General features: G+C 33.6%; 1 protein-coding gene across 9 annotated transcripts in view; it reads left to right on the top strand.

The window, feature by feature from the left end:
- The window catches only part of PMCA (plasma membrane calcium-transporting ATPase 3), a 514,945-nt gene that overhangs the window by 464,976 nt on the left and 22,616 nt on the right, over positions 1-27,353 (top strand). For all 9 annotated transcript variants that reach the window (XM_071582852.1, XM_071582851.1, XM_071582849.1 and 6 more), the window contains 6 exons: positions 13,854-14,048; positions 14,448-14,654; positions 15,625-15,823; positions 19,917-20,128; positions 21,268-21,419; positions 21,872-22,010. In XM_071582852.1, coding sequence (XP_071438953.1) covers positions 13,854-14,048; positions 14,448-14,654; positions 15,625-15,823; positions 19,917-20,128; positions 21,268-21,419; positions 21,872-22,010 — 1,104 coding nt within the window. The remainder of the gene's footprint in view (positions 1-13,853; positions 14,049-14,447; positions 14,655-15,624; positions 15,824-19,916; positions 20,129-21,267; positions 21,420-21,871; positions 22,011-27,353) is intronic.

Below are 27,353 nucleotides of genomic sequence, written 5' to 3'. Positions count from 1 at the left end.
AAATGTTTTGCTAATCACTGCTTATTATAAAGCCTTTGTCGGCATGGCCTGATGCGCTTATCCATTTGAAACTATTAGAAAGGCAAGTGCCATATCTATTCTGGGTTAATGAATTGTATTTCACAATGATGAAATTTCATTATTATGCATTTTTAAACATTGGTGGTCATCTGATCAACTCAGCAGTAAGTGATGCTAATTATACTATTCCAGTAATGCCCAAAAGTTTAATCTTTTGGCTAGGAAGAGTGGGAAAGTTATTAGAAACAGAATAATTAGCCAAAATTTGCAAGCTTTAAGTGAAGTGCCCCAATCACTGCTTGCCTGATAAAATTATTATTTTTAATAATTTTAGAAACATCTTCATTAGGATTATAATTGATACATGTGAATTGAAATGAATTAGGCTGAAGGAAAGTTTAAACCTGTTGATGATACCTATTCTGTGCAGAAGATTTTTTGGACTTATCTTCATAATGAAAGTAAGAATCTCAAGGCTGACTGGAAATTATTTGATTTTTTAATATGAGTGAAGGAAATGCAGTTCATTGCACGTGCTAACCTCTAGAAGATTGACATAACTTACTTATAAGATTCCATGTGTGCCTTCATGGAAACATCTTATGAAATCTGGTTATTACAAAATTATATTTCCAGTGAAATCAACAAGAAATGAGCATTGTATTCAAAGTTTTAGTGTGGCTAACAAGAAATTCATGAATAATTTAAGAGGAAACATCAATTTCATCAATGAAAATCAAATAGAATGCCATAGTGTCTGTATTGATTCACATAAATTATCCTTCATGACAAATACTTGAGTTTAACATGGATGTGGTGTCATATGAAAATTACATCATTTACAAGGTTTTCATGTTAGTGGAGTCTTGTACCAGTGAAGCATCAAATGAGTGTATGGATGAATCAGCAAGATGTTAAAGAAGTATTTCTTCGTCACAGTTCTTGATTGGCTAATGAGTGCTTAGTTCCTCGCTATTGGTGACCTGTTCTAATTTGATTGATGCCAATGTAGGCTGGGAAAACTCCAGAAGCTAAAATAGCAATTGTTCACCTGTTTTAGAAAGCTACAAAAAGATTTTTTCATCATGGTTCTACTGAAATAAATTAAAAGACTGACTTTTATCTACACTTCAATTTTTTTTCATTTCTGCAATACAGAATAAGCATTTGCCAGAAGTAAAGCTAGCCAAAAGTAAAAAAAGAAATGATTAATGGTTTTGCTACAGCTGTGTTTGTTGATCAAAGTGTGACTTTTGATGGAATCGGGGGAGACTAGCAGGACACTAATATCTATTTATATATTTGTTTGTTCACTAAATGTATGTATCAACCATCCAATTTAAAGTGGGACTTAAGACCGAAAACTGGCTCAAGTAAGACTGGAATTAACTGTGTAATAAAAATGGCGGCTAGCTTATACTCAAAATATAATTGCCCCACAGTTACAGGCAAGTTTTCTCTCTCTCTTGAGTTCTAAGTAAGTGTCTGTGCTCCAGAGGTTGAATGTACAAAATATATTTAATGGCTGATGGGTGAAACAAGTATATTTTATTATGGCATGGTAAATTCCTAAAGGATTACATTTTAAATTGAGTGAGAATGATAACAACATAATGCATAAAATATTGATGGATATGCCTAAATGAAGATAATGATTGAGCTGTGTAGTTAATTACATCATCACAAGCTGCTGGTGAGTATAGATCTCAATTGTTTTGTGTTTTGATACCAATCTTTAACATTTTACTTGTAGTTTATTTGTAATATTTAGTTACTACCAGTTTTCAATGATGCCTCACCTTTAGCAAAGTTATAAAAAATGGAAAATGTCATGCCTTGAAGAAAGGGACTTGGATGCTAAAAATTAAGGAATTTAAATATTAGAGTGCCTTTCCTGTATTCTTGGGATCATTAGCCTAGAAAATACTGTGCTGCTGTACTCTAGTGAGCACTTTTTCCAACCCAGACAAAGGTCTTTATGATGATTGATGTTGGTGACTTAAACTACTTTAGTTAACCATTTTTATGTTTAAATAATAGTGAAATAAGTGTCATAGTAAATGTATGATAACAGAATTATAAAATTTCTGTCTATGGTACTAGTATTGAGAATTACCTATATTTGGTTTACTTCAGCAGAATCACATTTACTCCTCACGGCTGGTTGTATAATGCCAGGCATGGGATGATGGGGTAGTGATGAGACTTGCCTTACTTGGCACAGCGGTACTGAAGTACTGAAAAAGAATTGAGGTAGCATGGCCTAAAAAATGGAATATTGAAGTTTGTGTCAGTTTCATTAACTCCCATAGAACCTATTGAAGTTCCTCAAAATAAATTTGCCATGTATGAACCATTAAGATAGGAATAAGGATATGTGATCGTGTTTCTTATTTTTAAATTGGTGGACTCCTTCAATGTGACCTCAATGTATCCCTTATATGCATATTTAATAATATCCTAGATCTTTTTGCAGAAAATATATTCCTACCCATTGTGGAGGTATGAATATCTCTCAGAGTGTAGTATTACAAGTGATATTCTTAGTTACTGGATTTGAAAACTTTGGTATTTTTAAGTAATGGGATTGAATGGCAATAATTGCAGTGGTTTGTGAATGAAAAAGTACTGAAATGAAATGTTTGTAATTTTTATTGCCTCGACTGGGGAATCCCATCAATTTATGTAGTCTATCAATATTAATACATTTCTAATATAATTTACATGGTTGTACTTGTGTTCTTATAACATTAATTTTTCAGTCCCATAGGCTAGATAAGAGTGAAATTCAGGTAGGAAATAATTTTTTGTTCCTGCAAAAAATTGCTTAATCCAGTGCATTTCAGGAAAAAAAATTATAGCCATTACAACTGCGCAGTCTTTACGAGCCAGAGCAAGAAGAGCTGTAAAAAGCTGATGAAAATTTAACAGACTACGAGTGCTCGTATTTCCAACAATTGTCTTGTGAAACATTTATTGTGCCACTGTCCTATTTTTTTGACACAATACTATCTTTTTTAGCATGTAATCCATTAGTATGATTGCACACATACTTAAATACTTAGCCTTCACACCATTCCATGTTGGGATAGGCCAAGTCAGAAAAGTTAATTTCTGAAAGTTATATCAGGAAACTTTTTTATTTCTCCTGTCAGTAATTTCTTCCAATTTACTGTGGACATTAACTTTCCGATACATTCATAATGTGATGACTTGAGCTTTACCAGGTAGTTAGAAAAGAAGCTATTGTTTAACTACACGATTGAAAACTCAGTCATGATCAAAACCCTCATGATTATGCACATTTTAAATTTATTTTCTCATGATATTTAATATGCTCTAATTACAGTCTTTTGACTTCTTGTGCCAGTATGCAATGTAATGCAGTAGAGTGCCTATTTCCAAACCTACTGATATCTAATGTGAAGATTATGCATTTATCCCAGTGTAAATGTTTCAGACTGCTCAGATGCAGGTGGTGGATAGAGAGTATGGGCAATGTTATGAAGAGGATTGGCAGGGATGTCCATTTCTGACCTGTGGTTTTCAATGTACACATGAATGAATTGGTAAATGAGACCTGAGAAGAATAGAAGATAGGAATGAAAGTTAGCTGGGAATCTATGAAATTAGTTAGGTTTTCAAATGGTTAAGCTTTAGTTAACTAGATGGCCTAGGGATTACGATCATTTCTTTGTGTATTAAAAAATCTGTGTGATATGTATGGAATGAGACTCAAATGTAAAAAAATACAAGGTTTTGAGAAAGATGAAAACTAAATTAAATGTGAAAATAAGGAGGGGGATTAGAGCAGGTGGAACAGTTTACCTGTCCAGGCAGTGTTGTGGGCCAAAATGGTCAAAGTAGTAGGGGTAACGGAAGAATTGTGTAAGGCTAAGAAGTTTTTACAAGGAGGAGGTTATTGATGGCAGGTTCTTTGAGGAAGAATGTTGATAAAAGATAAATGAATACTTATATGAAGAGTGGTTTTGTACTGTGTGGAAACTTGGTTGTTGAAGCTAGATGATAGGCATCGATTGGAGGCTTTTGAGATATGGGTGTGGAGAAGGATGGTAATGGTAAAACAGGGAGAAAGGGAAACAAAATAAGAATTACTAGGAATGATGGGAAAGGAGAGATGATTATTGGGAGATATTCAAAGGAGGTAGGAAAGGTGACAGCAGAGCATTTCGATTGGAAAATCGATGTTTAGGACTGTGATGGATAGGAGAATGTTGAGTAGGTGAGGCAAGGATAGGAAAAGGACATGCTGTTTGGAAGATAGGGAAGTATTTTGAGTTAAATAGTTTATTGTAGTGTCTGTCTTGTGTGTCAGGTTGTTTATTCCTTGGAGTTGATAAGAAATATATCTGTGTTCATTCTTTATCCATCCAAAATTTACCTTGAATGGTAGACTACCTAATAATAAAAGAGGCATTTAATCCTCTAGGAAATATGATCCTGCCTTACATCATGTCATTTATTTGCATAGCTCATAAGTTTACAATTGTGTTTTGATGGATTGTCTTAAGGTTTACTCCATATTAGTACAGCCTGAGCGAGTAACTGCATATGTTGCTGTAAATAATATTTGAGTGCTGTTAATTATGTAGAAAGCATTAATTAAATGTTCAATACTCGAGTGTGTAGTGTGTAAAGATGTAGATAGGATTATTTGTGCCAAATATTTCTGAGTATGGGAGATAGGTGATTAATTTGATAGCGCTCTCAAAGGTCATGTTTGAGTGGATTAGAACCTGTGACTACTGGGACCTCTGAACAGCCATCTCACCACATGCCACTGTCTGTCCATGTTGGAGGATACATTGTTTTCTGCTCTTGTATTATCCTCTAATTATCTGCACCTGGGAGGAAGGAAGCAAATGCTGGTGGATAGCATTAGTGAAAATGATGCCCCTCAAGCTTATAGCTGTACTTATTCTGGGATAAAGGTCCAAATCATAAGGGCTTTTTTCTCATTGATGAATGTGTAGTTTTTGTTCAATAAGCACTGTAATGTCCTGCAAGATTTAACTGGCTTAAATTTTGCAACTTATGATATCACTTAAGTACCTTTATTGCTGCTCTTACTGCATAATTATGAGGATTGGTAACTGTAAATATGCAATTGACTGGCTGTAAACTTTGTGAATTTTTTCAGAAGGGTGAATGGAATGAATGAGTGGATCCAGGGCATGGTTAAGATAAAACCAAGTTATTTACTAAAGAATTCATTCGAGACTTTTCCTTTATGGAACTGAAACTTAGGCCATAATTGCCCAGAGTATATCCATTTTGTCACAATTTTTATTATTTACTGGTACCTCCTCTTCCACTACCTAGGATAATTTGAGCTCTACTGAATGCATTGCTTTGATCCCCATATTTTTCCCCTTGCAATCAATGAATTTCACATCATATTTATCTTGTATAAACTCATGTACCATGCAAACTGATGTGAAGCATGCAACCTGTTCTTGAACATTATAATGGAGTTTAACTCTTAAAGTATTCAATTGTTGGCATAAATTATATACTTTGATAAAAGCAAAGCTTACATGGGCATTTGTGATAGCTGACATTGATTTTCTGGAGAAAATTATCACATCATCATGCATAAGAATACCTTAATGAATATAAAGAGCTTTTATTACTGACCTTTAATCTTGGTTTTTCATTCAATTGCTCTTTTGGCTGGACCTGGCATTGGTCATTAAAAACTGTAACATCTGCACTTTCTATTTGGGGTTCTAGATATGTTTCTGGGAATGCGAAATGAAACGAAACCTTTCGAAATCTCTAAATTGTAAACCTTAGGAGACTAAAGTGATAGAAGTAATGTGGAAAATATTCTCTCTTGAAAGATTATTGCGGGAAAAAAAGTAAGCCCAATTTAATGTTAAGGGAAGGGTTATGCAGTGCAAATGTTGATGACCTTCATATAAGATTTGTATTTTCCCAAAAATCTCATCCTTGGCTCAAGATGCAGAAGAATAGGGGGTCAGCAAAATGACTGATCATCCTAGGTGCCTTCCCAGGCCTGACATAACAGAGGGACCTGTTCCCATTTAAGATTTTTTCACCCCCTTAATTTTTAGCAGCACTTTCATAAAAAAAACTGTGCATGGCACAATGATTTATACACTGTAGCTATAGCATTTATTAGGGGAGACGACTTTGTAAGTTAAAGTCTTATGTGCCATTAGGGATAAGTACGAGGGTCATCCGGAAAGTAGTACCCGTTCGTGAAATAAAGACACAAAAGTAAATATTAACAAACATAAAAAATTTTATTTGAAAGAGGATACTTTAAACTACTTCTCAACATAATCTCCAAACAAATTAAGGCATTTGTCATAACGTGTGACAAGTTTCTGTATTCCTGCTGCATAGTCCTTCGCCGCCAGCTCATTGAGATACAGGGTCACTCCTTCTTTAAGTTCTTCATCGCTGTCAAATCTTTTTCCTGCCAAAAAGTCTTTAAGCTTTGTAAAGAGATGAAAATCTGAAGGGGCCAAGTCCGGGCTATACGGTGGATGGCCGATCGTTCCTCACGAATTCGTCAACTGAGCTCACCAGTTGGTCTGTAATGACAGACGGTCTCCCCGAACGCTCATCGTCGTGTGTGTTCCCCCTCCCCATGTTGAAGTTACGACACCACCGCCGAACAGACGACTCGTCCATTACATTGTCTCCATACACCTCCTTTAATTGGCGATGAATATCACATGGGCGAACGTTTCTTGCATTGAGGAATTTAATCACTGCCCTCACTTCACAACTGGCGGCGTTCTCAATTTTTTTAAACATTGTAAACAATCACAGAAACAACACAGGCAATGCTAGCGTCACGCAACTTGGCTCAGAGAAGGCAGACAAGCCACTGAAGCTATCTGACCTCGTCCAGCGGCTACTCGCGTCGTCAGCACTTCATGCGGCACGAACGGGTACTACTTTCCGGATGACCCTCGTAGGTAAATTAGAAGGGCGGGATGTTCAGGGAATGAAGAAAGGTGATAGAGAAACCCAGTCTCGGCATTGTCCTACTCTTAGCAACATGTGCCAAGGATCCATAGTTTAACATACCATTTGATGGACAGCATAATCCACTTTAAGACCTCTCCATAGAACACCCCAAGTAGGGATTGAAATCTGAAAATTCCAGCTACCTTGATGATTCAAAATGAGACCCTTGGAGTGGGAATCCAGCACATTAGCCTCTGTACCATCTCGATTGCCTGTTTGTGTACCTGTGTTGTAATATCGTATGGTTAGCTTTACTGGAGTGATGACTCGCACAAGAATTGCTTACTTCTGACAAGGTCATACTGGATATTATTATTTAATTGTTCATGGGTTCTTGGTCAGTTATTAGGGCTGGAGATTAGAGAGGATGTGGAAGAACTGACTCAAGACAATGTGAGAGAAGATCAAGGACCACCAAGAATTAGAGAAAATGGTTGACAGTGGTAATGATGAAGAGGGAGTTGATGAAAATGATCATTTTGAAATCCTGCTCAGCATCAAAGAGTTGCATACTACCTGAGATACAAGTGAAAAATTGACAAAAACATCCTAACTTTGAAATCATGGAACTCCTAACATGCCATTTAAGGGCACTTTTTAAATACTTTTAGGTGGTAGGGCACTTATTAAAAACTCAGCAAAAGAGGGTAGACATATGAGATTAGGCCATTTTTTCAAGAGATAATGATTGTAATTCAATGACTAGACAATGAGTCAAACTTTTTTTTAACTGAGCAATTTTTATTTTCATGAAGAGATGATTTTGGTTCTTTATTTCAAGTGAGTTTTTTTGTAGTTCCCCAATGTAAGCGTTAAAATATCAGTGGAAATCCTTACTTTTTTTAGTGTTACAACTGGGAACTCCCTTTTCCCTCAGTATGGTTACTTTCCGGTAATTGTGAAAATTCATTGAGCTATGTGCAAGGAGGTAAGATCAGTCATGGTAGGCGTACTATGCTACTGCTGCAACTATTATTCAGGCAAGTTATCAATCCTTCAAAATGACCCATATGCACATTTTGAGCTCTAATGGGTAGTCCTAATGCAGTGAAAAGGGTTTAATTTTGTGGAATTCCTTCATTATGCGGGTTAAAAGAAACTTAACATTTCCACCAAAAAGATTTAATGTTTCATGACCATGGTTTTGATGCTTAGCAGCATCGAAGCCATGGTCATGAAATATTAAATCTTTTGTGTGGAAATGTTAAGTTTCTTTTTACCCTCATAAAGTGAAAAGGGGAAAAACATATCAATTCATTATTAATTGTGCCAATGATGTTCAATCAGGGTGGGGTAGTTTTACTAAGTGATGTGTGGGGAGATTACCTAGTTGTCAACTCCACTTGAGTAAGTAAATATAGTACACTCTACACTCACATGTTGTGTGATTGTTTTCAGAAAAATTAATTTTACGCAGGAACAAGCTACAAGATACTATCCATCAACCTATTAGTGGGTCTCTTGAAAAGTTAAGTGACCCTCTAAGAGTCACAAGGCCACAAGCAGCTATGTGGTTTAGGGGGAATTTATCACCAGGGGTTAACTTACCAGAGTCACGCTGATGTCCCAAATCATGCTTCCCCAAAACAGTTTGCGAGGATTTTATTCCAGGCACCAGGGACCAACTTGAATTACACCCAGCATACTATCACCTCTCATCACTGCAACACAAAGTTGGAGTGAATCTGAGTAGAGACATATGAAGATTTTCACTTATCATAAGAAATTGTTTCTAGTGTGACTTGGTGAAACTGGTTCATGGTTTAAAAGGACACAAAAGTTTGTTCATTCCGCATCTATTTTTTCACCCAAATTTTTGAGTTTGAGAATTGAATCAGCTTTTCACATGCTTGAGAATATACTGGTGCAGAGCAGAGAGAGATAAAAACATAAGAGAGGATTAGTGATGCATTTGATGCTCCATATTTTGAGTATCTAGGTTGGATAACAGACTCATAAAGAGGTTGAAAATAGCTTTCCACTAAATAATTAGCTGTCTATTCTTTACTCTCCTTATTACTCAGTACAATTATTTTTAATGCTCCACACTGATAAAATGTTGGCGATAACCATTACTAAAGTAACAGTTTTGGTGTTATGTTCCACATTTAGCAACTCTCCTTGACCTAATGTCCTTCACTTACAAAGTCATTCTCTTGTCAGATGCATTAAAATCTTAGAATTAACCCTTTTCCATGTAAATAGGTGGATATAGTTATGCTTAAACCATGCTTTCCAGGCAAATAATCGTTGTTGTATACACCCTTGTGAACAAGGTTTCACCATCATCATTCACTTGAGATCCATCAAATAGCCATACTTCTGTTTCCCATCCACTAGGAGCTATATGCTGTTTAGTGACGCATTAGAGTATGTGATTACATTTATAAACATTAATAATCTAAATACTAATTGTAGCTGAATATGATAAAGGTTTAAATTAAAGGAAAATAAATTTTGGCCAGTTGACCTGAGAGAAACAGGTGAAATATGAAATTTCACATTAAGAGATATTACTAAGATTGGAAATACGTTAACATATCTGATAGAATGTGTGCAGGCCACATTGCAAAATATACATTGTAACATGCTTTCTTGACCTCTATTCTATGTTTAGGGACATATATTGAAATGTACCTTCTTGGTCCCCATACTCCCTTGCCTTCTTTCAAATGGCTCAGGCGGATTAGTTTTCTTCTTCATCTGGAGCAAAGATCCTCATGCAATAACAAGCTCTGGAACTCTGCTAAGTATGCTACTGCTTAGGCATGTCTCTAGACTATTTTAGCTTCAGTTACCTTCTCATCAGTAGTGGAAATGCATATGCCACATTTTTTATCATAAATATTATTACTTTTCTCAAAATTAAACAGATATTCATTCACTCATGACTGTTTTGCATGATTTATGGGTAGTAAAGAGTGTGTAGTCTATCCCTTTGTACTTTATTTTAGGCATTGCCATGTAATACACTGTAAACGCATGAAAAAATAGCTTAAAATATTGCAGCAAACCAATAAACGTTCAAAGGAATGACCATCATGATCCCAGTGAGAAAGTAGCCAACTCCAAACCAAGGATACTCATTTGAGAGATTATTGAGATTAAGAACAATGCTGACTTCAGCAGGATTGGTAGACTCCAAATCAGCCACACATAAAGTACAATTTTGAATAAAAATTTTCAACTGATCCCTCGCTCCCAGCCCCCTACCGATCACCTTACTTCCACACTCTCCTATTTCTACGTATTTGCCTGTGCTATCTAAGTAGTTGTTATTAGTTCTCTGTGAAAAAAATGAGTGGTACTGGCCATGAAATATCTGGTATCACCCCACAGTATGTGGCAAAACCTGAAAAATTTAACATTACTGCAAATCAGTACTTAGCGGTTCAAACTGAATTCTTTATACTAAATACTGACCAAGTGTCAGTGATACTGTTATATCATAGTAGTGATGATGTAGCCATCAATATTTTAACCAGAATTTTCTTCTTAAAGAATTGTTTAATGCATACAAAACTTAACTAGATTATTATACCGGGAATGGAATTTTTTCCTATTTTTTTCTGAATTAAATACTTTTTCTTAGATGATAACTCTTGGTCAAACTTAAATGTGACCAAAAGTACTGAGTTATTTAAGTTTCATCTTGGCTGGGACTGCATCACATCCAATTCTCTGCCATTGTAACAAAGTTCTATGTGGCCTTTAAATCATCCTTGTCCTCTGTAAAATACAGCCTGATTACCAATGGTTGGAGGGCTTAGCCTAGGCACAAGGAAATCCTCTCCTAAAATTCTAAGTACATTCTTCATAAATTTTCATTTGCAATTCTTATTTACACCAAACTAATAAAACTGTGAAACAACTTCTTGTTAACTGGATGGTAATTTATGAAGAGGTTGGTCTTAGGCAGTTCATCTGGCTTACGATTTTGGCTCATTCATATTAAGAATGCCAAATTAAGTAAAATAGAATAATCAAGTTTTACTGATTATTAGCTTTAAGAAGAATCCCCAAATTCCACAGTAAATATAGTTGTAAGACCATATGAAAATCATTCTTAATTTTAAGCCATGGAGAATTGCAGAGAAGAGGAGTTTCATCATAGTCAGTAAATTAATGGAATAAAATTAATTACTTCAAAGAATGATGGTGAACTATTCTTTGTATGTCTTTTTAAGCATTCAATGGAGGGTGTCGGTATCAGTTGTAAAGATAGCATTCATCAAATGAAATGTGCCTCTTGACATATCAATTATAAGCCTCTCCCTCATGCAGTTGGAAAGGTCCAATTGTCTTAATAGAAAATGAATTTTATGTAGACAATATAACGACTCACTTCAGTGATCTTTTCTGTCATACAGACTTCGACCAATTGAAGAAGAATGGTATTTATGCAATGATTTGTTCAAATTTGCCAGTTATTTCATAGATCAGTGTAAATCTCATGCATCATTTGTATTTAAAAAGTTGTACTTCTCCATTAAAAGCCAAATTTATTTGAATTTTCATGATGATTGTGACTTGTAATGGTATCTATTGAAGATGTATTTCGAAATTCATTTGGTACTTGCCAATAAGTAGTAATCTTAGGTAAAAATTTCATATTCTTTGCAAAGAACCGTTCATTGAATGTTTTTGTTTCTTTTTAAGTAAGTTTATTTAACCAACTCTCGAAATTATTTTAGTAAAATCTGCTTCTTATCGATTTTGAAGAATCTAATTAAGAGTAGTGTAATTTTAAGCCCATAAATGATTTAAAATACCCTATTATAGGCATGCCCAAGGCTATTATTACCATAGTAATTGCAACATGGATGGATTTGGTTGGAAAAATAACAAATTTTACGTGGTGCTGTTGACGAAAAAGACCTAAAATGAAATAAAAGTACACAATTGATTGCACATTCAGCAACATTTCAATCACAGTGCAATAAAGAGTCTGGAAATAAATAGCAATTTTAATTTTTTTTATATTTCACTCTGCCTCATGCTTAAAATGTTTCATATTTGAATAATTAGAATTAATTGATAGGCTTAGAATACAATAATTTTTCACATGTTTTGCCGTGGAAAATATTACAGGGTCTCAATGTGCGAATGTCACAGTTTAATAATATTGGCCTTGGCCAGGATTCAAACCTGAATCCTTCATTTACAGCCACGTGCTATAAAAAATGCTTTAGTCCTCAGTGCACATCAGCAGATGACTCCATTGAAGTATTTCTCATTCCATCTTTCGTAGCTCTTAAAATCTCTTACGTCTGGTTTGCGATTAGCATCACCTTAGAAAGTCAACCGTCGCACTGACTAATATTCACATGAATACAATTTGCAATGTGCCAATTAATTGAAGCATGGGTCAGCAACATGAACCATCATTGTCCATCTTCTTTGAAGTTGGTTATATGGCCACTTGTATTGCTTGTGCTATGATTAATTCACACAGTGCACACATGATGGCATCCAATGCGAGCATGAATGTTGGGACCAGTTTAAGTTGACAGTTGATGCTTACTTGTGTAAACTACTTTATAGAAACCTATAAACTGGACAAAAGATTGAAATTGAGGTTGATGTTCAGTCCACTCTTAAACTCTACCTTTACTTGTCTTGGAATCTATTGTCCGTTGATTATGCTTTTTTTATCCTCAACTTCCTTTGATATTAATGCAAAATGTGTGTATGGTCAGGGCATACTGTGTACATACTCTTGTCACAACTCTGATTTTTTAATGTACAGTCATCCTTAATTTAATGGGTTATGGGGTGAATAGTCTATTAATGACAATGTCCATATACGTAGCAAAACCAAATTTTTTAACTCTGGTTCAAGAAGTAAGTGAGGGTTCACCTTGTGTGAAGCCCTGTTCCATGTGAAGTTCACACATCTGATTAGGCCATGTTCTTTCCTTCTTTTGCATATAAATTCCGAGAAGGTTCCGATATACAGAACATTGCACAAAGTGTTGAGTTGGTAGTATTTAGACCCACCATCTTCATCTAAATCTGGAATTCTCTGATTGATGTCTGAAAGCTCTTCCCAAGGCTGCAATACTACATAATGTATAAAATTCAAAAGCATTTCTAGTTTCAAAAAGATTCTTTTAATGCTTGTATGAGAAAGTCTCCTGAGATAATTTGAAAATTAATACATAAATGCATATAAGGTATAATTGTGAGCACCGATTGTATGGAGTAGTACTGAAAATCTCTGGACTGTTGAAAATGATACTTTTAATTTTTTTAATCAATTAATCCAAGATCTGTTAAATGAAGAGTTTTTTTTTGTTTCAGCTTCAATAATTATTTCAGATTTAAGTCGGCATTAATTGGTATAAATTGTAAATTTACTACGGTAGACTTAATTTTACAGAAAGTCAAAAATGCAAATGATTGATATGGGCATTCACATCAAATTATGTATATAGTTCCCAAACTCGTTTGAAAGTTCAATGAAATTCAGCCATGATGATGAGAGTCCTACAATTTGAAAATGTTTTCCGCATAAACAGTTGGTATTAATGTAATGGCCACGAGTACAGTATTACAGACAATAGAAGTACAGAAGCACAGTATTTTTCGGATGATCCCTTTGCCCACAGTCCCAGTCATTATTGTTGAGAAGTACTTTAAAATAATAAGTGGAATAGAATTTAGGCCTTGAAATTATTTTAGCATTAGTTTTAGCTATTTAATGAACCACCTTATCATCCAGGTTTTAATAATTTGTATTAGTCCTTTTATCTTTACAAATTTCATGTACTTGATGGAAACATTTCTTCTCGTCAATTTTATAGGTTCAGCAACATTTGATTGATAAAGTTTGGCCAAAATTAAGGGTACTAGCCAGGTCTTCTCCCACTGATAAGTATACTTTAGTCAAGGGAATAATAGACAGTAAACTCAGTGACAGCAGGGAAGTTGTGGCTGTAACTGGAGATGGAACTAATGATGGACCTGCCCTGAAAAAAGCTGATGTTGGATTCGCAATGGTACAAGTTTCTTTTCTTCCCTGCTCCTCAAAAGTTTGCATTATGACTAAATTTTTTGTATTCGATTTGCTTTTAATTCAATTACATGGTAGCAAGGCTATGATTAACCAATACCTTTGTGTTGAATTAAAAATTAATAAAAAAATGTGAAATGTTGAGTAGAAAATGGGAATTAAACCATCTTACATATTTCTTTAATCAGTTCAAATTATATTTTTCATTGTTATAGTATCTTGGTAATTTTCATGTTAAACATGCAATAAATATTCCTATTAAGTTGCAAGAAAGGACTGCTTAATAATGCCAATCTTTTTAAAGTTGTACATAATTCACTTTATTTATTCTTAAATCATGATTTTAATGCTTTGAGCTTATGTGTATATGATTCAATAATTCCAGGGAATCGCTGGAACGGATGTTGCAAAAGAGGCCTCGGACATTATCCTCACAGATGACAACTTTAGCAGCATAGTTAAGGCTGTAATGTGGGGAAGGAACGTTTATGATAGTATAGCAAAGTTTCTCCAATTTCAGCTCACTGTGAATGTTGTTGCTGTAATTGTTGCATTTATTGGAGCATGTGCAGTTCAAGACAGTCCATTAAAGGTATGCTTCATGAAGTTTTGACACTCAGTGCTATTAACTTATATAGTACACTTACGGGGTTGTATTTGCCAGTTTCTAAATAAATTTGGAACCAGAGGTAGTTGGGGTGAAAATATCCTCTGTTTTCTGCTTTTGACTTTGAATTATTACCACTGAATATTTTTTCAATGTTTAACTTGAAATTAAATTTGCACTTTTGTCTTGAGAGAATCCTTATGGGTTGTTGATGAATATCCTTCTCATTGACAGCTCTTGAATATTTTTTGGGTTTTTTGTGACTGTGATATTTACCATGTATGCTCGTGTACAGATTCATCTCTTGTACTGTACCCATCTTAACTGTGGATGACATGAATAGCTAAATAAAAGGGATGTCTGAGTTGCTTTTGGCCTATGATGTATTTGATTATGCCTATCTGCCTGACAGTTGCATGGTATATTACAGCATTTGTAAGCTCTCTCATATATAGCATAATAACTCTGTGGTTTTAAATGGTTTGATCTTTGTGATAGTTTGGTATCAGAAGAAAAATGAATTTTTATTTAAATACCTAACTGGAAAAAGTTCCCAAAATTACTTATTTGCTCTCTTATTTCATATGATATGTCTTTGTTTATATATATATATATATATATATATATATATATATATATATATATATATATATATATATATATATATATATATATATATATATATATATATATATATATATATATATATATATAACTACTCAATGCTCAATCAAAATTTATCTAAAAAATCCATTTTGTGCTTTTGTTATCATCATCAAAAAAACTTTGCAGTTGTAACTTCAATTTTTAACTTCAGTGAAATCTTTTGTCGTAACTAGTAAGACGGCTTGACAAAGTTTTGCAAGATATGTGCATAGTTCATATTTGTGTGAAGCCTTCCTTTTTGTTTATTTCATTTTAATATTGAATATATCTCTTTCACATTGTGTTATAGGCAGTTCAAATGCTTTGGGTCAATCTTATAATGGATACTTTGGCTTCATTGGCATTGGCTACTGAAATGCCTACTTCAGATCTGTTATTAAGAAAACCGTATGGAAGAACAAAGCCCCTAATTTCGAGGACAATGATGAAGAATATTCTTGGTCAAGCTATATACCAGCTTACAGTAATATTTACTCTTCTATTTGTTGGTGAGTAACAACATTTTTTCAGCATTTATTATGAATCATTGTATCTCTAAAATGTTATTTAATCCAAAAACTTAAATTACTCTAGTCAGTGGAAAAGTAAAAGCATGGTGTGATCCTGTCATGTTAGTAATCAGTGAGACCTCAATTATCCATGCCAAAGGAGGGGAAATTGTAGGTAGATTGCTGGAAGTAATGGATCATTTGTAGAAATTGAGCACCCAGGTTCTTATGACCTACACTTCTGTAGCATAATCTATGGAATGTAACATTTGGCAAATTAGTTAGTTTTTGGTCATTTTATTTATCCAATGATTCATCCCATTCAGCCTTTCACATAATTGAAATCACTGTTAGTAGACTCTTTGCAATTTGTATGATTCATCGTACTACTGAAGAGTTAACAGTAAATAAAATGTGTATTATGTATTATCAATCAACAAAAGTCATTTTATTTCCCTAGACATTACCATACGTTTTGTAAATGTACTTTCCATTACTGAAAAATGCAAACTAATCAAAAGGAATGAAAAACGAGAATCTCCATTAATCTGTTTATATCAAGACCATATCTTCCATGTATTTCAGTTATATTTGTTTTTTGATTATCAGTGCCAATGTTTTTTCCAATTCTCGAAGCACCTCAAAAAATAATTTTTTAGGATCCTGTTCAGCTTCTCCTTCGATGCAGTCTTTATCTCGTCAATCATAGCGTAGCGTCGTCCTTTCATGGGCCTTTTCAGTTTCGGGAACAAAAAAAAGTCACTGAGGGCTAGATCTGGGGAATACGGCAGCTGCGTCGTCATTAGTGTGTTGTTTTTGGCCAAAAATTTGCGCTCAAGTAATGATGTGTGAGCAGGGGCGTTGTCATGGTGCAAAAGCCAATTTTCGTTCTTCCACAAATCCGGGCGTTTGTGGTGGATTGCTTCGTGCAAATTGCGCATAACTTGCAGGTAATATTCCTTATTTACCGTTCTACCCAGTGGCCGGAACTCATGATGCACCAAGCCCCTGCAATCGAAGACAACTGTAAGCAAAACTTTCACATTCAACCAAACTTTGGCAATTTTTTTTGGTCTTGGCTCGTGCTGTAGCTTCTATTGGGATGATTGAGCTTTAGTTTCCACATCATGACCATAAACCCATGATTCGTCACCACTTATGACTCTCTGGAGAAAATTGAGGTCATCGCGGACAGAGCCCAAGACCTTATGCTGTTATTGCATTGGTGTTTTTGGTTGAAATTGGGCAATTTTGGTATGAATTTCGTGGCAACCCGTGTCATGCCCAAATCATTGGTAAAAATGGCGAAGGCATGAGCCAATTGATATGTTTAAGTTCTCAGCAACTTTTCTAATGGTGATTCGAAGATTGGCCAAAACAATTTTCTTCCATTCATCAATGTTTTCATCTGATGTTGACGTGCTGGGGCGTCCAGCACCCTCTTCGTCGTTCACATCTTCTCGGCCCTCTGAGAACATTTTGTGCCACCGATAAACTTTGCTTTGGTCCAAGGTAGCTTCTCCATATGCCACAGTCAACATTCGGAAGTCGTCCGTGCACTTATTTCGTTTTTCACACAAAATTTGATACAGATTCTTTGATCCATTTTTTTGGAACAGGCAAAAATTGAAGACAAGCCAAAACACGTCCAAGCAAAATAGCTGTCAACAATGAACTGCACATTCAAAATGGCCGAACTTTTTGGCATAAAGGATAGACATAAGTACCAATGTAACGCCACAAAAAAATGGAAAATCAAATATATGCTACCCGTGAAAATTCAAAATTCGCAATACTTTTTGAACAGGCCTCGTATTTAGCTTTCCAGCAATAATGGATAATGGCAGGTCTAGTGTTAGCTTGCCTTTCAGTGGTATCAATTCTTTATCAGCATTACCCTGATTACCCTGTCCTCACTTTCAAAGCAGACAAATTATGGCCCTATTTACTTCACTGTATCCCAAAGATGTGGCACAGTATGGTTAAAGAAGCCTCTTCTACATGTACATGGTAAGCTCATTACGAGGCATATTCAAAGAGTAAGGGTTGTGAGATGATAAAATATATATTGCTTAGAAAATATTTTTATTTACGATTTTAGTTTTCTACAAACTTACCTTTTTTATGTAATGGCTGTTCACTTCTAAGGACTTTTTGTAACACTGCACCGGGTTCTTTAATCTCACTGCACAAGGAATTCCCCACCTGGTAATTGAACCAGTTGACAGCCGCTGTCTTGAGTTAATCATCATCCTAAAATTGTTGTTCACTAAGTCACTATTTCTAGTGCAAGAAAAGGAAACAGTCACTTGGTGCAATGTCAGGACTGTAGGTTGGGGTCAACTCAACATTCTTTACCTTCGTGCTGGTCGGTAAGCATTTTTGGTACCCACATTGCACATAATTTGTGATATCTTAGCCTTTCTGTAATAATCATGTAAATAGCATGTGTGAAACCAGAGGAAAGTTATCAGCCAGAGCAATAATCACCCATCTTCGATCAGATAGCAGTTCTTGGTCAACTTAGTGAAAAATGTCATCAGTCTGGACACTGGGCCCACTCCACTCTTGATCATGCACATATGTGCTGTCAATTTTGAAGTCACGACACCATTTTCTAACTTTTCCTTCATTCATTACTTTAGGTCCATAAACTAGTCACAACTCTCAATGAATTTGGACAGGTGATGATCCTTCAGCACACAAAAATCAAATCGCAGCACACACTTCAAATCTGGCGGGAGCAATAATTTTTGCAGACATTGTTATCTGCATTGACCAAGAGGCAAATGATTATGAAATCAAAATAATAACCTCAGTGACTTTGGAAATAATCAATAGTTGGTGCTGTATGCATTCAACTATGTTTTGACCTGCCAATATTTATATATGTATAAGAATATTGCCTCTTACTTTTCAAATGTCATATTCATTTATATTTGTTTGATGTTGTTGCAAATTATTGTAATGGTTACATCGGGAATTGAATCGCCTTTAGATTCTCCTGTAACATTGTATCTTATAAATATTGATTACCATATGTTAACACACAGCACTTTACTTGTGCAGTAAAAAGATATGCACTAGGTTAGCTGTATACTGTTTTTCTCTTCTTATGCTCCACAACCTTGACGTACTCTATGATCTGCCTCAAGTTGTCATTCTACTTTATATTTTTGTTGTTTTCACGTTATCTGTTTATGTCAAACTAGCTAATTCCTCTGGCCTGGATGAAGCATGCTATATGCTCATCTTTAAGTTTATTGTTTATTTCAGGCCAGTTCCTTATTTTCAGTCTATCATCTTCATTAATTCCACAGATCCTCGAAATAATTTGCACTCACAGTTTATTAGTGCTGTTCATATGATGCATTAAAATTACATGAAATATGAATGTGTTTAATAATCTACGTTGTTTCATATAAATAGTAAAATTACCCATTTTTATTGGTTTTTATGATAAATTTTATGATATCTCACATTTTTCTCATTGCTTTCTTTCAATTTTATCTTCTTTGCTCATGTAAATGTACATATTTTGGCAACATGGGTTTGGTTTAACTCTCATTTAAAACAAGCCAAATTACATTTTTACCGATAACCAATCAATAGTGTCTCTGCCCCACTATTGTGATTTAGCCCTGTAGCAAGCATACATTCTCAAACCTATTGGATGCTGTGCTCCAGCTGAAGCTTTCAGTGGATGGTTTATGTAAGTTAAGTGTGATTTGTTGATTCAGAAAGTGAATTGCGATGGTATGCTCTGGCGCTCCAAAAAGTTGCATCGCTTGGCCACTAATTTTCTAAATTCAATTCCTATTTCCCAACTTTCCCAACAAACATTTTTTTTAAATTTATTTCTTGGCTGTGACTCTGATTTTGTATTTTACCAAATCTGTGTCCCAATTTTCCAGACAAACTTCTTTTTTTACAATTTATGTCATGACTGCGACTTTGATTTTGTATTTTACCAATTCTGTAATTCATTACTGCGCAATGAGGCATAAACTCGTCACCTTGGAGTCATGATTGTATTATATATTGCGTAGATATAACTTACTATATGTCATTGACATTTGCCTTATTTTTTCAGGTGACAAAATGCTTGACATAGATTCTGGGAGAGGAGCTGAGTTTGGAGCTGAGCCAAGTCAGCATTTTACAATAATTTTTAACTCCTTTGTAATGATGACCTTATTCAATGAGATAAATGCGAGGAAAATTCATGGTCAAAGGAATGTCTTCGAAGGAATTTTTACAAACCCTATATTTTATTCTATTTGGATTGGAACATGTGCATCACAGGTATTTACTCTCATATAGGTGTGTTGTGTTTTTATGAATGAATGCTAGCTAATTTTGCATAATTTGGTCACTTTTTATTTAAATGTCAGATTAAGTGGTATATTGTGAGTGCATAGAAAATATCATCAGATTGATAATTTCTGAATTATGATTCTAATTTCTTTTGTTTTCCAATGACAATTAGGTTTTGGTTTGTTCTTTTATTATTTTCCGACTTGCAAAATCATTTTAATTCATATGTAGTAAAGGGCAGTACAGCCCATGAATCTTTTAGTCATTTGCTACAACTTTCTGAATTGAAAAATCTATTGCTATCTATTTACTAGTTAGATACATAATTGTTCTTTTGGTTTTCCCATAAATAGTGTAGGAATTTTCTTCGAGGTGGATCTGGACCGAGGTGCTTAATTGGTTATTAAGGCAATTTTATAATTTAACATTGAGGGTGGCATATTATAAAATTATGTGTATTCAAAATTCCTACAAGTAAAATACCAGCACCTGGACTACTTTGAAATATTGTCCAATGCCAATTTTTGTGATTATAAATAGTTCATTTTGATTCAGTATGCCACCAGATCTTGTTTTGATATCTGTAAGCTTGAGGTCTGTATGTATTAAATTAATTACTTTTGCAGAAATACAAAACTTTGGCAGGTATTTATAGAATGCTTCCATGCTGCTCTATAAATGTATGATTTCAAAGAATGCCAGATTCTTGATTAAAGTTTATTTTGAAGTTGTATGGTTTTATTGTGCATGGATTTCTGTGTGCTTTTGATATTTAGGAAGCATTAAAATTATTAATCACTGCTTTGCTGTAGAAGAATTATGCTAAGTTTGAAATTTTATGATCACTCTCATAAGTATTGAGGATGATTCCTTCTATTTTATGGCCATGAAGTAGATTTACCTAATACTCCGTAGCCTTGCTTAAAGTGTATTGCTCATTGAGATTGAGTGCTTTGTAAATTACAGGGTCTTGCCCAATATTTTACAAAACATTTAGGTGTAGTTAGGGAAAAAGGGAGATGCATAAAAATCAGTTGCAAGTAATATGGCATTCTTCGCCCATTAATCTCCCTGCTTACTCTTACTTTTAAGTTATTTGTATTTCATTTTTACCTCAATCATTTCAGGTTCTGATTATTGAGTTTGGTAGAATGGCTTTCTCAACCAAGAGCTTGACTCTTGAGCAGTGGCTGTGGTGTCTATTTTTTGGATTTGGAACCCTTATTTGGGGTCAATTGGTTACTACAGTACCGACCCGAAAAATTCCAAAAATATTATCGTGAGTACCTGTCTATACTGAATGAAGAGAAATGTGGTATTTTTTATGTTTTAAATTTTTGAGTAAGGTTATTACTTTTTTTAGTAGCTAAAAGTAATTTCATTTAAATTTTTCAATTTGTGCAGTCACTTATATGCAATATTCATGATTGAACTAATTGATCACATGTTTTTGATACACATTGTATCAAAACCCTAGTATTTATTTTAAATAAAAGTTACAATTTCTGCCAGTTTTCCCTTGTTCGCTGTGTTCTCATACTCCTAAGCAGTTGCTATATACTTCTCAATTATTGATATCCATTTCTGCAGATCTGAACTATTTTTAAATCAATTAATTTTCAAAACTTTTAACCTTTTTTGCATATTCATGTGTATGATTTGCAACCAGATTTTATCATTTTAATCATTAAAACTTAGCAGTACATTTTTCCATTCTAATGAAAATTATAGGTGGGGCAGAGGCCATCCTGAAGAATATACCAATACAGTTAATTTAGGTGAAGAGAAGTTTGACCCTGATTCCCAAGAAAAGAAGCCAAGAGCAGGACAAATTTTATGGATCAGAGGATTAACAAGGCTGCAAACTCAGGTAAACTATTTTTGTCAATTATCCCAGCACACCATGCAGAATTCATCTCCAAAATTGAGCAAGGTTTTTACCAACTTTATTCCAATTATCCATCATGTGCCAAGTAACTTATTAATAATGACTTCATCACTAACTTATGTCCTCCATTATTAACCAAAAGAACTTGTTTCAAATGACCTATTTCCACAAATGTCAATTGTAAATAATTTTGGCCAACCTAAGTAATTGAACTTTAACCAAATATCTGCAAAATAGCCATGTAATTTTAGGATTATTTTTGATCAAATGTGTCACTTTGTACAATCTACTTTTTTTGGTAGTTGATAAATATTCCTGTTATAGTTATGATAGGTAGCTAATTAAGTTTTATTAATCATTTAAGATTTTAGTGGAAATATTGGTAACTTTCATTGTCATAATATTCCCAAAAATGTTGATAGCACCTTTTCTTTTTTGCTCTACATATACATTATTGATGAAAGTGCTTTTAAATGTCGCTTTGTAGTTAATTATACCTCTCGGTTTTTCTTAAGTTTTTATATTTATTCATTTATTAGCTATTAAGTAAAATTATAGTAAAAAGATGCTTTATATATGTCAAATGCTTGTTTTAAGTTGTTTAATATTCACAAATGGGAATAAAATAACTGCGGAAGCCGATCCCAAAAATCTTTAAAATATATAGTCACTTGGATTAAATTTTCCTTTGAATATTATGGCATAAATGATTTTTTACTCCAAAATACTCTTCCATTTGTGTAGAATATTGTACATTGTGCAAGAGTAATTTTAGGTTTTTAAAATGTATTTCATTTTCAGATAAACCATTGATGTTTTCCATAGCCATAGGTGTTCCATAAGGTTATATGGAATTAATTTAAACATAATTAACAATAGGCTTCTAGAATAAGCACTAGGTTAGATATTTATTTTTTATTCATACACATGTGCAGAATATATACTTAGAAGTTGGTAACAAGCATGGGAAAGTGATGTGACAAGTGTACATTAGTTTTTGTATTAGTATCCATTGTCAGTTAATTAATGAGTGTCCATCACAATCTTTACATGAGCAAAATTGTCCTTGAAAGCACTCATATTGGACAGTGAAAGTTAAATCTTTAGTTTACATTAATAACAGATCACTTACTAATTACATCTAGTATAATTCATATGTTGATGTCTTTTTGTCTGTATGTTGCATGCAAACATAATATGATTCCAATATTTTTTCTGAGCACATTTTAGCATTCTTACTAGGTTTAAAGTGAGTGTTTTCTATATTCCCTAACGAATAAATATTCAGTGATATATTTGTTGAAGGTTAGCACTTGGTTGTGGTCTTAATGTAAATAGGGCAAATTGCACCTTGTTCTGGTTCCTGGTTTGGGACACTACTTTTTAATGAGTCCTCAGGAAGGCTTCCAAGTATTTCCATTTTCCTTATTGTGGCATTGAATGCTTAAAGGAATAGGTCAGCCCAGATGATATGATGGATGAGAGGCATCATCAATTTTTTTTGAGCAATTATTGTGAGCTGTGAAAAAATTATAATCTAATATATGTAGTTTTGTTGCTACTACTACTGCAGTGTATGACAGAAAAAATATATTATATATTCAACATTTTAAACACTACCATAAAACAGGTAATTACATATCATACCAAATTTAATCAGCATCTCACAAAATTTTGCATTAACTTGATCCTTTTCTTCCCTAAGATGTTTCGGGAAATATCTAAAGCAAGTTGACATCTGGGAACTTTCCCTTGTAAAGAATTGTCACTGTAATAATTCAGGGTTATAAAGAGAAACTCCAGTACTACATAATATCTACTTGAAATAAACAATTTCAGTGTGCTGAGGTATTATCATTACAAAGTTAATTCTGTTTCACTGTTGTGTAATGAGAGAAGAATAGAAAAATTCACATTCAGTAAATCTTATCTAAATATGTAGGGCCTATTTAGTGTGCATAATAATCCGAAAGGATATTTCCTAATTAGAATCATCAGAAGCATTCATTAGTGACCGCAGAATTTGGAAGCATATGGTTCATGGAGAGAGTGTCTATCATTGGCTCAATCAAGTTATTATAGCAGTATTGGAATTTTACTTTTTATAATTTTTCCACACATTTCTTCCATAACATTATCAAACTAACAATTAGTGAGACAGTCCTATTCTAATCTGAAAGCATGAGAAAAGGAAGAATATGGTTCATACATGTTAGTAGTAGGATGTGGGGTTAAGAATTTAAAAGTTAAATCAGGTAGCCAGTGGGAGTCATAGTTTCTCACTTTTTTGTTGCAAAAATTCATAATTACAAGCCATTACAAAGAAATTACCATTTCTTTTTAATTCTATTTTGTATTATACAAAGACTGCATCATTCTGTTATAGGAATTAATGAAGTTGAATTTTTATGCCAAATCTGTATTATGCCATTTATACCAATAGTTTGAAATCATTTTTTAAGCACAGTAAATTTTTCTGAAAATGTATAGGCCCTCAAAAGCCCTGCATTATAGTATTTCACAATTTTATTTAATGTTTTGATGTTTAGTTTTAATCAATTAATTAATTGAGAAATTAATGTAATAATTTGACCTTTATTAGTATTGAATCTTTGTGAATTGGAGCTATGACTCTCTTACATGCCCAAAATGTTTAGCCAGTTTTATCACATTAGCACACATGTATACATTTTAATTGAATTCATCATGAAGAGTAGTATAAAGGAGTTTGAAAAATATTTTGACACCACTTATAACTTCTGCTTACAACTTTGGGTAGGTATCAGCACCTAAATTACAAAGTTCATTTCCAGTATTTGGCTGTATGTATTCTTGTGCCAATACGTATTAATTATATCAATGATATGATGAAGGATTATTGATATTTTTAATACTCCACTTAATATATTATAAGTAATATGTTTTACAAGTTCAGTTTAGAATGTTCAGTTGGCAAAAATGCATATAGGTCATATTAATGCTGTAGTTTAGAAAATTGTATTTTAAATAGAATCGCAGACAGGCATAGCAAGTGAGAGAACTGCATGTTGAGTAAAAAGTTAAAATCTTTGATTTTTGCTGAATGTTTATGAATGCTTTTTCAAAAACCCATATGATTTCATATTCTTCATCTCTCTATGAAATGTAACTTAAAGTAGATATTTACCTTAATTTCTTCATCTTGATCAGTAGCATAACATCATAAGTTTGCAGAACTATGGCTCATCCTCCAAATATTCTTATTTACTTGGTAAATAATATTAGTTTTGGTAATAAATCTCCCTACTCAGTCAATCCTGCATTGAAATCTATGCCTTTATATTCTGCAAATGCAATGTTGTTCCACTGGTTGCATTTATTTCATGATGGTGGATGAATTAGTTTCTATTTTGGCAACTCCATTGTTCATTGAAATGAACTTCTTGATTTCTGATTGCAGTATGCATTAATACTATTTATATGCAAATGAATGATTTTTAATCATTCAAACTTATGGAGGATGCAGTATACTTGTAATTGAAGTAAATTTTCACTGTTTTTTGCATGAGTGCTTTCTATTTATGTCGTTGTCAGAAAGGACCTGACTAATGTCACCTTTCTTGTGGGTTAAATTTATTGGCATTCACTATATAGTCAGTAGACATATTCATAGAAATATGCAGTGAAGTAGCATGAGACACATTGTAGGCTAGCATAGTTAGTCTTCTAAGATCATATGGCCTTTAATAAGCAACACTCCTTTGGGTCCGTAATGTTATTTGATCACACATTTTGATTTGTAATAATTGGTCTCTGCGATATATATTTGCAAAATTTTATTTTTGGTACAATGGAGCTACATTAGCACAGTTTTCCACCATTCTCTCTTTTAAGATTTGGTAATAAGATTTTAATATTTAACTTAGTGTAGAGCTTTTAATTAGCATTTCATTGATACTAATGAGATCATTGAATATGTTTAGCATTTATTTACCATAGCTTGGGTTGAAGACCCTTATTTGTATGAAAATTTGTAGCTTGAGTAATACTTTTTCTCATGAATTTTTTTTTGCGGCACTCTTATACATAGAGATACACTTGGAATGCAACAATCAATTGGTGACATTGAAATAAAAACAGTTTAAGTAAGAGGATAGATGGCATTTTTTAGAATAACAACATAATGGCATTTTTCATATAATAGCCATGTTGAGTGGGTTTGTATAGTAAGCATAATATTATAATGCATTATGCATAGTATGATGTACTATGTTGTTTTATGATTAAATGCAAACTATTAAGAAGAGTAATTCTCATAGTTCCAGTGCATTTTTTTGTAAGTTATTTGTTGAATATTTGTAGACTCCTAATGACTCAAACATTTCCGTGAGCTATCATGCAATCAGTCAGTCCATCTATACTTTTACTTAATTAATGAATTAAGCACATAACTAATGAACTATCTTTAAGAGGTAGAAAGTGATTACTAATTTCTCTCATCTTTTCTCAGACTTCAAATTACCATACAACTTTTTTGATGCATGATGAGCTTATAATGTTATTTCAGCATACTTACTACATCTATTTTCTTTCACTACCCATCTTACTATAATGTGAAGCATTTGGCTGTATTGCTCTGCATATTTGCATTTAATTTGTATTGATCCAAATAAGTGATCCATTGATTGATGTGTTATGTTGTTAAATAGTTATATGGCGGGACTTATACATCAGCATGTGTAGCCTTATTTCACTACTGATGATCAGTATCAATATTATTAAATTTGCATATTGATCATATGTTTAACAATATTCATGCATTGCACAAATAATGTCTTCCATTACTTTTACAGGGAAGTGGGTATATGTTCATGTAAGGTTCTTCTTCAGAGAAGTATCTTAAATGAAGTATTTTATTTTATATTCTGTTCTATGACTTTTCATTCCCCATACATTTTATGGATGGCTTGAACAACATAGTATGCTCTAGATGTTTAGTACCTGTACATCAAGCTTCTGCATGAGGCTTGCCAACAAAACATACTTAAACAGGAGAAGTCATTCCTGTCAAAGAAGAGGTGCATGCCTCTTTAACAACTATTTTTATACCTACAGTAAAGAAAGAAGATTGTTAGTTCTCCAAATCCTCATACAGATATACTATCAATGAAATGTAGTGATTCGGTATGCATAATTAATCAATAGTTGCTTAAATGGAAAGTTATCTGCCTTTGCTTTTCGCTAACAGCACTTCCCAAGAGCCACTAAGAAAGGTGGAATGTGCAACATTTTAAAACAGTTTCAGTTGCTTTTGGATTTATTTGCTGTAAAAGTTAAACATTGGGT

Source organism: Hetaerina americana, unplaced genomic scaffold (assembly GCF_022747635.1).
Source record: "Hetaerina americana unplaced genomic scaffold, ioHetAmer1.1.p SCAF_12, whole genome shotgun sequence".
NCBI classification, from domain to species: domain Eukaryota; kingdom Metazoa; phylum Arthropoda; class Insecta; order Odonata; family Calopterygidae; genus Hetaerina; species Hetaerina americana.
Note: the sequence above shows the minus strand (reverse complement) of the source record. Positions and strands in the feature narration are given on the sequence as shown.